The sequence below is a fragment of the Pongo abelii genome, chromosome 1 (assembly GCF_028885655.2).
Source record: "Pongo abelii isolate AG06213 chromosome 1, NHGRI_mPonAbe1-v2.0_pri, whole genome shotgun sequence".
NCBI lineage: Eukaryota > Metazoa > Chordata > Mammalia > Primates > Hominidae > Pongo > Pongo abelii.
The window spans coordinates 174,709,569-174,721,733 of NC_071985.2; the positions used below are offsets into that span (position 1 = coordinate 174,709,569).

At 41.9% G+C, this 12,165-nt stretch overlaps 1 protein-coding gene across 1 annotated transcript in view; it reads left to right on the forward strand.

Annotated features, from left to right (window-relative positions):
• OMA1 (OMA1 zinc metallopeptidase) overlaps positions 1-12,165 on the forward strand; it is a 282,334-nt gene that overhangs the window by 126,902 nt on the left and 143,267 nt on the right. The window contains exon 9 of the mRNA XM_054534008.2: positions 6,351-6,410. Within this exon, the coding sequence (XP_054389983.1) occupies positions 6,351-6,410 (60 nt within the window). The remainder of the gene's footprint in view (positions 1-6,350; positions 6,411-12,165) is intronic.

Here is a 12,165-nt window from a genome sequence, read left to right on the forward strand (position 1 = left end):
GTTGCTGCGGCCTCATGACAGCCCTTCAAATCTGAGAAGACCGCTGTCTTATCTCTGCGACTTCTCTTCTGCAAGTTAAGCATGCTGAGGACTCTCAAGCTGCACCTCTGAGTCCTCTCTCCACCAGGTTGCCCTCCCCTCGTTTGTGAATGCCACTTTTCAAGTATGTCATCCGGGACAGATCACAGAACTCTCTGTGTGGTCTGACAAGCCCAGCAAAACCCCCAGCATGAAAGCTCTTACTCTCCATTAGACTCCTGAAGTTGAGAGGAACAAATCTCTCTCCTCCTGCTACCTTCCCCCAGATGTCTTTCTCATGGGACCCCTTCACTTTTCCTCTAAAGAAGATGTGACATATATATTTCTACACAAATTAAGAGCTTTTTTTTCTGCCAGTCCATTTTAAGGAGGAGGGTGTGTTCAGTCTCCCTTCTGCTCCAGAGCAAGAGTGGACTTTTGAGGAGTTATTTATGGACAGAATCCTAATTACTTAACTACAAATATGTAAATACTTTGAGAATAAATTCATCACAATATATTAGGCATCACATTGTAATTAAGCCCAATTAGGTATTATTAGCAGTATTAATGTCATGTTGCTCGTGCCTGTCCCTAATGAATATATTAACCCAGCCTTGCTGCCACCATCCATGTGGGTGCATTACGATGATGGTGATAATAGACACATAATTAGAGCATTATTGCTTTGCTTGCAAATTGTGATGAGAAATAAGTCAATGTCTTTGGAATCTGAATGACTGCTGTGGATATGTTAGAGGTGGCCTGGGGGTTGTGTGATCTGGAAATAAGAGTTAACGTCTTGGCATCTCAGTTTGTAGCCCTTGAAAGAGAAAGGCTTCTGGTTTTCTTTCGTGGATTAGGGTAAATACAATGGAAATGAGGCCTGGTGCAGGGAGCCACTAGGAAAGCGCTTGGCATACCAGGGAGCTGCGTTTATTGTTCCAAATCACTGCAGAGGAGTGCAGTTAGATTTGGACCATGGAAACAGAAGGGGAGTGGAAGATGAGGTGAGATACAAGCTTGCAGAAGGTCAGAGTCCAAGGTAGAGGGAAGAAAATGACCATCTGCTCTCTCTGTCCCAACAACAACCCTACCAGGTGGGTTCCAGAGCCTGGATCATGCAAACTAGGAAACATCTCAGAAATGTTAAGTAAAGGTACCCAAGGTCACAAAGAGTCAGGATTTGGACTCAGTTTGTCTGACAATAGGTTATAAAAGAGTACAAGGCAGGGCGCTAAAAAATGTAGAGCCAAGCAGATATGTGATGTGGCAAGTATTTATTCACTAAGCTTGTAGTGAGCATTTTCTGTGAACCCTTGCTCTGAGTTAGGTGATTTCTACATATACACTCATGCAAAATACATGCAAAATATTTACCTCCAGAAGGATGAGAGAAAGACCTGATGGGCCAAGGGAGTACAAAGGGAATCATACAGTTAAATCTTTTACCCATGACTTGGGTCTGGGTTGGGAGATCTTTGGTGTTATATAGCCAAGTTTTGAGTATTGATGGTGAGGTGGGTTGTAAATTCTGATTTGGAGAATATTACTAGAGCCAGCAAGATGGCTGTGGCTAAGAGGGAAAGAACCTAGCAAGAAAGGTAGATGGTACAGCTGTGAAATTCTTTTCTTCGAAATTCTTTTAACAACAACAACAAAATTGTTGACTATAAAAAGTGGAAGATGTCTTAGATATAATCCACTGTATTCCTTTGACTAATGAAATAACTCTCAGAGTGTCAATTAGGGTCTTGAGAGTAAAACCACTCCAGGAATGTCTTTCTATACAGGAAATGATTACATAGGAAATGGTAAAACTGAGAAGCCAAATGGGATGGAGAGGCAACCTACAGACTGACAAAAATAGGTAGCTGCTACTTTCCTTAGGGCTGGAGGGCCAATAGGAGGAGGTGTTGTTATCACAGGCCAGAAGCCAGGCCCACCTAATAGGAGCTAGAACCTTAGGACCTTGGAAACCTCAGAATTCTGGGAACCCAGCAAGATCTGGAGCTGTGGTGCATACACGGTGGCTACGAATACAGAAGCACCTGAGACACAGTGGCTACAAAACAGCACCTGAGGGACAGCAAGAGAAGAAAAACACCCTGGCTTCTCCCCTTCTCCCACTGTCCAGTCCTCAAATTGGGCATTTGAATGGCTACACCTACTGGGAAGCCGGTAGGCAAAGGAGCCAGTAGGTCAGGAAGTGTAGTTCCTGACATTCAGAAAGGAGCAGAGAGAGATGTGAGAGGAGCCTGATAATATAAGGGAAGAGTTGGGAATACAGTTCAGGTTTCTTGACTTCCAGTAAAGTATACTTCACATTGAAATGAGAGTGGTTTATTCATTAGGAGAGATTCTCATTATGAGGTAATAGGAAAACAATGGTGAAGGATGATGGTCATAGCTTATATTTTCATATCTCCTTACAGTTTACCAGGAACTTTCCCATAAAATATTTTATTTAATCTTTTCAAATCTTGTGAGATAAACACCATTAGTCCTATTGTATAGACAAGGAAATGGAAGGTAAGAGAGGCTTAGAGAGTCTTATGGTTTCATACTTCTTAAGTAGCAGAGCTAGGATTTGACCCTAGATGTATCTTACTCCAAGTACAAGGAACTCATGGGGAGGTTGGAGGAGTTGCTAAGACCCAGGGGCCTCTGAGTTTTCATAAACATGGGGCTGGAAGCTGAGCTGGTAAAGATAAATGCACACTGCCCTTCTGTCAAAGGAAGCTTTCTGCAAGGCTGATCTGATAGGCTCCTCTAATTTACATGGGGCCAGGAGGGTGCTGGAGGCCCCAGAGCTGATGTGCTGGCTCTTAAGAATTCACCCTAACATCTATCTCCATAATATACTGCAATTTTCAAAGAATGATCACAAAGAATTACATTTAAGTTTTTCCACCATCCCTAGAGGTAAAAAGACTGGGTGCAATTGTCCCTTTTTGGTAGATGGTGGAACAGGCTCAGAAAGATGAAATGACTTATCTTAGCCTCCTCACTTAATATCCCTCTTGCAACTTATGTTCAGCTAAACTTGTTTCTACTCTCCAGACAAATAGCACCCGTCATGACTTTGCATTTGCTCTTTCCTCTGCCTAGAATAAACTCCTCCCCAAAGAACCTCCTCAGGTTGAGTTTGTTGATTCCTCCTCCAACCACCATAACAATTTTTTGTTGCCTCTCAGTTTTTCCTGTATTGGTAGGTGGTTATTTGCTCACTTGTCAATCTCCTGTAGCAGACTGGGAACCCTTTAACGACAAAAACTAGGTCTTAATCATCTCTGTCTCCCTACATTTTGCTGAATGCTGAATAAATGAATGAATGCATACATACATATATGTATAACTGATACTCAAAGCCAGTTCTCCTGGGTCCTTCCTGCCACTGGTCTGTGTACTGAGGAGGCACTTTTGCAAGCAGAGGAAAAAGTCATTGACCAAGGAGTGTGATTGAGGCTGACATAATGGATTTTATAGAGTTATAAGGCTTTTTCTCTTATTTTAACAAGAGAGATCATGCAGGGAATTAAATTCTCTTGCTTAAGAGAAAAAATATTTAGTTTTGCTGAATTAGCAATTCCTGATCAATTAGACTAAAGGGCTTTCTTTGAACATGGCAACTCTTGGACTTGCTATTTTGCAGCAAAGCTATAAGAGAGGGTGAGAGAATAGGGAAGGGGCAGAGGGTCTCAGGCACAGGAGAGAGTTGCGGAATTGCACAGTGCCTTGGTGGGGCAAGGTATTGGGCTGGGAGGGTTGCTGCAGCTGAGCTCAGTCAGCCAGAACTGAGTCTTCCCTTCCAATAGAGTGAAGGGATCACCTAGTGTTTCTAGGTGGGGTCCAGCCCTGAGAAGTGTAAGAGCAAGAGTTGAAGGGATTGTGATAGTATCATTGTGTGAGAGAACCCAGCACTTTCACTCTTCTCTCATTTTGTAGTTGAGGAAATAGGGGCTTAAAGTGGCAGGACAATTCCCTCAAGGGTGCAGTGTGTCAGTGTCAGAGCAGAACTCATCCATTGCTTGCTACTTTCCTCATTTAACATCTAAGCATTTCCCTGTGCCTAGGCCACTGAACTAAGTGGCATCTGTGGCTCTTGCCTTCTCAGGACCCATTTTTTCCCCCTAGCAGCAGCACTTCAATTGATTCATGGTTACATAGGAAGTGGAAAAGCTGAGAAGCCAAATGGGATAGAGAGGCAACCTATAGACTGGCAAAAGCAGATAGCTGCTACTTTCCTTAGTGCTGGAGGGACAACAGGAGGAGGAAGAGTTAGCCTCTTCTGCACTGGATATTGCCTCTTGCTGGGTCTGTCAATCAACGTGCCTTCCCATCCCCCAACCACTCCCAGCCATGGGGCCAGCTAGTAAGCCAAGCTAGGCAACCAGATTCTCTTCCCTTGGCATTTGGGGTGTTGTGACATGGTGACGGAAAAGCATTACAGACCAGGCGTCCAAGAGGCAGGGGCCACCTTTGCACCCTCCTCCCAAGATCCCGCCCCTGGTTCTTTCCCAGGCCTGATGCATCAGCCCTTCCTTAGAGCCTGTGAGTATTTTCATGTCCTTCTTCACTTGGTTAAGATAACCACAGCTGGTTTTTACTGGTTGTGACCAAAGACTCCTAAGTGGTCCACTCTCCCAACCAGTATCCGTGAGAACAGCCAGAAGGCAAGAAGAGAAGGGAGGATGCCCTCCCATGTGTACAGCCCTTTACTAAGTGCTTTCCAATACATTTGTCAATAGGAATTTTAAAATTTGCTAGTAGCCACATTAAAAAAGTGAAAAAGAAAAGGTGACATTCATTTCAAAACTACATTTTATTTAACTCAATATCTTCAAATGATTCTAATTTCAACATGTAACCAGGATAAAAATAATTAGTGAGATACCTTACATTCTTTTTTTAATACTAAGTCTTTGAGATCCTGTATTTTACAGTTTGATGTTTCAATTTGGATGCTACATTTTCCACAGAAACACTTGAGGTCATGAGGGTAGGGTCTTCGTAATAGGATTAGTGGCCTTATAAGCAGAGGAAGATCTGTCCCTCTCTCTCTCTCTCTGAATGCATGCACCATGTGAGAACATAGCAAGAAGGTGGCCACCTGTATTAAGATTTTATAAAATAGAGACAGAAAAAAAAGTAGATTCATACACCCAAATTGTAAATACTTGGAAGTTTTCCAATAACCAACTTGAGAATTAGTTTTAAAACTTACATTTAACTTGACTAAAATGAAATAAAATTAAGATTCATTTTTTTGGTTGCACTTGCCACATTTCAAGTGCTCATAGCTGCCTGTAGTTAATGGCTACTGTATTGGACAGCATGGCCTTTTACAATTATCACACCTTTATCACATCCCATATCTCATGGGAGCCTTCCAACTATAAGAGAAGAGTCATAACTATTATTAATACTCTTGCTATCACCATCGTCATTAGCATTATCATACCCAGTCTTCAAATGGAAAAACGTAGGTTCAAAGGGATTAAATAACTTTCTTTGGGGTCATGCAGCTGGGAAGGGATAGGTTCAGAGCTTGAACCCTGGTCTGTGTGACTAGCACTGCCAGGCCAGAGGCTCTTGGGTGATCCACATAGAGATGGCCTTGGATCAGAGTACAATTGAGGCTCTGGCATGAGTACGCTATGTGAGCTGGACACACTGCTTGTCTTCTCTAAGATGCATTTCCTTATCTGTAAAACAAGAGGATGGCATTGCATCCTCTTTGTCGCTTTAGCGTTCTACCTTTCTCTGAGGGGATACAGGCAAAAAACAGAAGGTAATAGAAGGTATTGCTTATTGACACCACATGCCACAAATGATTCTAAGCACATCACTTGTGTTGCCCCAGACAGTCCTCACAGTAACACTATGAGGAGAGGTCTAATTATAACTCTATTTAATGGATTAAGAAATTGAGGCAGAGTGACTTGCTCAAATGCACCATTCAGTTGGTGGCAGAGCTGAGATTAGAACCCAGACAGTCTGGCTGCTGAGGCACGTGCTTTTTCAGCAGGCAGCAGGGCCCCTGAAATGGAGACTCACTGAGGGCAGAGATTCTGCTATGTTAAATGCTGTGATCCTAGTGCCTGACACACGGTTGACATTCTATAACTGTTGAATGAACAAACAAATGAATGGATAGGGAGGAAGAGAAATTCCATGCTATGTAAATATAGTTCTCAAAGCTTTTGGTCTCTAAGTACAAGTAGGTATTTGGTATTTGAAATAAATAAACGTCTGAATGCATACATATTTTTGGCTGAAGTGAGGTGTGATTTCTGTGTCCACTTAATCCATTTTTGTCTCCTTTCTAGGATATGCATGTATCCCCAAGGGCAGCCAGGGACTCTGAAAGAGCCCAGTGGAACCTACACGTAAGTGGAAATGGAATTCTTTCCTTTTATTAAAACCTTCAGTAAATCATAAAAGTTGTGATGCCAAATGTCTTAGTCTTCACAAGCTGCTATAACCAAATATCATAGTCTGGGTGGCTTAAAGCCAAATTTATTTCTCACAGTACTGGAGGCTGAAAGTGTGAGATCAGAGTGACAGCATGTTCTGGTTCTGGTGAGGACTCTCCTTCTGGCTTGCAGGTGGCCACCTTCTTGCTATGTTCTCACATGGTGCAAGCATTCAGAGAGAGAGAGGGAGACAGATCTTCCTCTTCCTATAAGGCCACTAATCCTATTATGAAGGCCTAACCTTTATGACCTCAGCTAATCTTAATTACCTCCCAAAGGCCCCATCACCAAACACCATCACATAGGGGTTAAGGCTTCAACAGTTAAATTTGGGAGAAGACACCATTCAGTCCATAATACCAAGTATTACAGCCCACGCAACTTTGTGACACATTTGTTGTTAACCAAATATTTTCTATTATTAAAATTTTTATTTTTTCAGACACTTCATTTCCTTAACCTAGATCTTTGGCTATAAATAGCTAAAGATTTTACCATATCATGGAATAGCAACTAAGCTTAGAATTAAAAGACCTTTTCTTCCTTTTTATTTTTTTTAATTTTTTTGCTTTCTACTTGCTGTGTGACCTTGTGCAAGTTTCTTCACTTCTCTGCTCACCCCCTGACTTTTTTTCTCATCTTTAAAATTAAAGGAAGGTCTAAAAGCTTCTCAATATGTCCTTCTATAATGCTATGTTTTCCCTCATACCTAGTCATAGAAAAAAACATTATTGCTTACATATGGTTCTTTGAATATGTTTCCCATTCATTCAAGAAACATGAAACACTTACTGTATGTCAGGCATTATTCTAGGCATTGGGAATAGAGAAATACAAACAAAACAAAATACATTCTTTGCATTCGAGTTGCTTCAGTCTACATGGAGACACACAGAATAAAACAGGCAATTACAGCACAGTAGGGTGAGTTCTATGCTAGAAGATGCTGAAAGAGCACATATCAGTGTTAACTAACATCAGTTTGGGAGTGAGAAAAGTCTTTTAGAGGATGATGGTACATGAGCTGCTTCTGAAGGATGAGTTAGGTGAGGATATGAGAGGAAAGTATTGTAGCCCTAGTTTGGGGACTGGGCCGTTGAGTGGATGATGATGCTTTTCATCAAGATGGGGAATGCAGTAACAGTCATACATCACATTAGAGTGTTTCATCAATGACAGAACACATGTGTGACAGTGGTTCCATAAGATTATAATATCATATTTTTGCTGTACTTTTCCTATATTTAGATATGTTTAGATACTGAAATACTTACCACTGTATTACAATTGCCTACAGTATTCAGTACTATGCTGTCCAGGTTTGTAGCTTAGAAGCAATATGCTACACCATATACTCTAAGTGTGTAGTAAGCTATACCATCTAGGGTTGCATTAAGTACACTCTATGATGTTCACAGAATGACAAAATTGCCTAACAATGCAGTTCTCAGAAGGTATCCCTGTTGTTGAGAGACACATGACTCTATAGAGGTCCTGCGATTCTGTATAGTCGAGGGAACAGGTTCTTAGCAGCTCTGACTCTGTTCTGTTTAGGGGGTGTTTCCATTCCATTTAGCTTCAGAATATGTTCTATATTAAATACCATCAGTGTAATTACAGAATATGATACACTGTAATTATGCTCTATAATTACATTTTCTTCCATTAGCAGCATGGCATTCTCACTGAACGCAGACCCCCAGCACCCTGGACTGTTAGCATGGTTGGGACTGCACAAGCCACCAGGAGCAGACACAGATCTCCCTTTCCCAGCTGCTGTCAAATGATATAGTGGGAATCACAGGGAGGCAGTGCAGTTTGACGGATAAGAGCATGGGCTTTGGGAGAAGGTCACCCAAGTTTGAATGATGACATTACCGCTCTTTATCTGTGTGGTTTAGGCATGTTACTTAACATTTCTGTGCCTCAGTTTCTCTCTGGTCAGAAAGAGGATAATAGAGCATACCTCATAGAGTTGTTTTTAAGAATAAGTGAGATAATTAATGTAATTACCTAGCATGGTGCCTGCTGAATTTAAGCCCTCAATAAAAGGTTATACTGAGGAGAAGCGGTGACAAAAGGGGGACCCTGTTCGTCTTCAGACCCTTGGACTAACATCTTGCCTTCACTGACATGAGGGAGATACTAATAGGCCAAGTGCTAAGCTGTTAGGAATGATATGTCACAGAATCATAGACTGTTTCTTAACTCACCTAATGCTCTTCTCCCTGTCCTCATTTTATAAATGATGTCCAGGGACGATCGCCAGCTTGCCGTATAGATCATTACTCTCAGAGATGTCTTTAACCCAGAAATCCAGGACTCCTTACCCCTTGATCAGTGCTAGGTACTAAAGCTTTAACTTATTTAAATAGGTCTCTCTTCATTTTACAAAGCATGTAACATTCATTCTCTTATTGCAGCCTAAAATGACTTTAATAAATATTATCCCTGTTTTATAGATGAAGTAAAGAAGTATAGAAACTGAGTCTAGGGGAGATAACTGGCTTTTCCAAGGATGCTCATTAAGAAACATTAGAACTGGGGTTTGAATCCTCCTGTCCAGTGCTCTTTCTTCACATTCCTTTTCTTTTTTTCTATAGACATTTATTGGGCAATTGCTCTGTAGTGGACATTGTAATACTCACCATGGAGGATACAGTGCTTCTTACAAAGAGTCCCTTTCAGATGCTAGACCAGACTTATGTACCAAATTCTAACATGGAAGGTAGATTGTGATAAATGCCATTTGGCTACTGCAATCCTGAGTGTCCACGATTAAAAACAATGTGGTGGGCAGGTGGAGGCCTTTGCTTCTGGCTGCAATCATCATGGAAGGGTTGGTAACTGCGCTAAGCTATAACTGGTGATGAAGAGGCCAGAAGTGAATTAGTCAGAATCCTTTTTGAAGTGACAAAAACCCAACTCAAAGCAGCTTAAGAAACAAACAAAAGAGAGAGAACTTACTGGGTTACATAACTGAGAAGTCCAGGAATACAGCTGTTCTTGGCAAGTCTCCATCCAGGAACTCAGGTGAGATTATCTTGCCTCTGTCTCTCTTGCCATCTTATGGCTCTGCTTTTCCCTACTTAGCACTGTTCCTCAGAATGATTCCTTTCTGGGGCTGGGAAGACAGTCTGGCAGTCCCAACTCATGTCTTCCCAGCTGAACAACACCAAAGGAATGCTAGTTCCAACAGAAAAAGATAAGGGAGGACTCTGGGTGGCCCAGTGTGGGTTATGTGCCCATCCCTGAACCCATTACTATGGCCAGAGAATGGGTTATTCTTTGTGTGACATAGCCTGAAAGTGGGTTCAGATCATGGTGAGCTCAGCTGAATCACATGGAATGGGTGTCCTGTAGAAAAGAGGGATTCTGTTACCTCCAAAAATGGTATGAGAAACTACAAACCCTAAGAGCCCACTGTAGGAAATACTCCTTGGTGGGGAAACAGCAAAAGCAAAGTGTACAAAATAGAGAGATAAATTTGCAAAAGTAAATTAGGGCCAACTTGCAGAAGTCTGTAACTACCATGCTGGGAGTTCAGACAGAAAGGATTTTTCCATAATGGAGCTCTCTGAAAAGGAAGTGGCTAGGTCATATCCCTTCCTTTCCCTCTCTACTCCAGCTATGCTGAACTCTTATAATTGTTTGAACAGTACACACTTTCTCTTTATTTCAGGATAGTGTCTGCAGTTCCATTTCCTCATACTAAAATAGTTCTCTTTCTCTTGGCTTGGACAACTCCTGTTTGGCTATAATGTCTCACTTAGAGGTCACTGCCTCTAGGAAGCCTTCTCTGACCACCACCCCAAATGGATTAGAGGCTCCCACAGCATTCTGTACACTTACTTCATTGCATTGTAGATAACTGTTTACTTGTGTATATCACTGGCTTCCATGTATAAATGCTTGTAATATGCCAGCTTGAAAGTATTATTAGTTCTATTTTCCATATGAGGAAATTGAGGCACAGAAAGGGTATGTGCTTGCCCAGGGTGATGCAGCGACTAGATAATGGAGTTGGAATTTGAACTTAGGCAATCTGATTTTAGAACTTTCTCTTAACTACTATGTTTAAGTATGTGACATTCAGGATTTTTTGTTCCCAGGCTTAACATCATGCCTGTCCGGTAAATATCTGTTGTTCAGATAAAAGAAATTAAGTGAATAAAGAAATGAATGGCATAAAAAAGAGTAATGAGATCCCCATCACTGGAGTTATTCATGCAGAGGCCTGAGGGATATCACTGTGGTAGAGCACATTATTGCACGGTACAGAGAATTAAATTAGATGGCCTCCAAGTTTCCTACCAACTCTGTAATTTTTCCCTTTAAGCAAAAGGGAGACCAAAGGCTTTTGAGCAATAAAGAGACCCAGTCACACTTGTGCTTTGGGGAAATAACTCTGGCAGTGTCATGTACGGTGGATTAAAGCAGACTGCAAATGTTTGGCTAACAGGTTTACCACCGCAGTCTATTGGTGGTTATGGGACTGGGAAGGAGGACAGCAGTTCTCCTCCATCATTACTAAGACAATTACTTTAATTCTTGGGCTATATTTTGAGAATTTCAGCCCTTCAAACCTGGGTTACTTCTAAGCTCAGGAATAGACATGAGGCCATACAGTAATTAGGCGGGCATCACAGCATGTTGGAAAGAAACTTGGAATCGGAAGAAGTAGTTTGGATCCTGCTTCTATTAGGGGTCTTAGTTTTCTCATCTGGAAAATGGGACTAGTAAGACCTGCTCAGCCTATTTCCAGCCTATTCATGCTGATGAAATGACACGATGGATGTTAGAGTGTTTTGAAGATATAAAGCGCGGGGTGTCTGCATTCAGTGGTAGAAATAATCAGTTCAGCTCCCTCCCCTCCCATTCCCTTTCCCAGGTCCTTCAAGAAAGGGGTGGGTGGGATGCTTGAAAGGCAGAAGAAAGGGCCACATTAGGATGAAGGAGCCATTCCCTAGAATCATAAATTCTGTCTTAGGACTTTAACAGACTATAAAATTGTTATCTGAAGGCTGGAAGTGATTTATGGAAAAATAAAAACTCCCCTTCCACTGCAGAAATCATCCTTAAAGATCTTATATATGATTTCATAAAGCCACATGGCATCTTTTCAATTTCTTCATGGGGCTGGGTGGGCCCAGAGCCCAGCATGCTGATGAAGTGGAGGGGCAGCCGGGGCTGAGAAGGAGAAAAATCCAATTACTCTTGCTCTGGGGTAAAGGAATTCTGGGAATTCAAAATCACTGGAGCATAATTGGAATTCTAATAAAACGAGAGGTTTTGTGGGAGGGTGGTGGGGATGGAGGTGGTGTGGGGGGAAGTACAGGTTCCCAAGCCGGCTATGGGAATGGCTCCAAAACACTTTGTCATCAAACCAGTGTTTTGCTGCCTGTAATTTTCCACAGTACAGGATTGTTTGTGTCCAGTTGGAATCAAAATTGGGAAGGAACTAAAGTTCCAAAGTTCCCAGGTCCCTTGGCTAAACAGGACCCTCAGTGAGAGAAATCCTAGCCAGTGCTCAGTGTCCTTGGCTTCTATCTCTGCCCTTTAAAACTAGGAACATTTTAATGCAAGGCCTACAAGGCACCTTAATGATCATATAACTCCATGGAATAAAAATGAGGTCTAGAGAGGAGAAAGATGGTCCCAAGTCCAC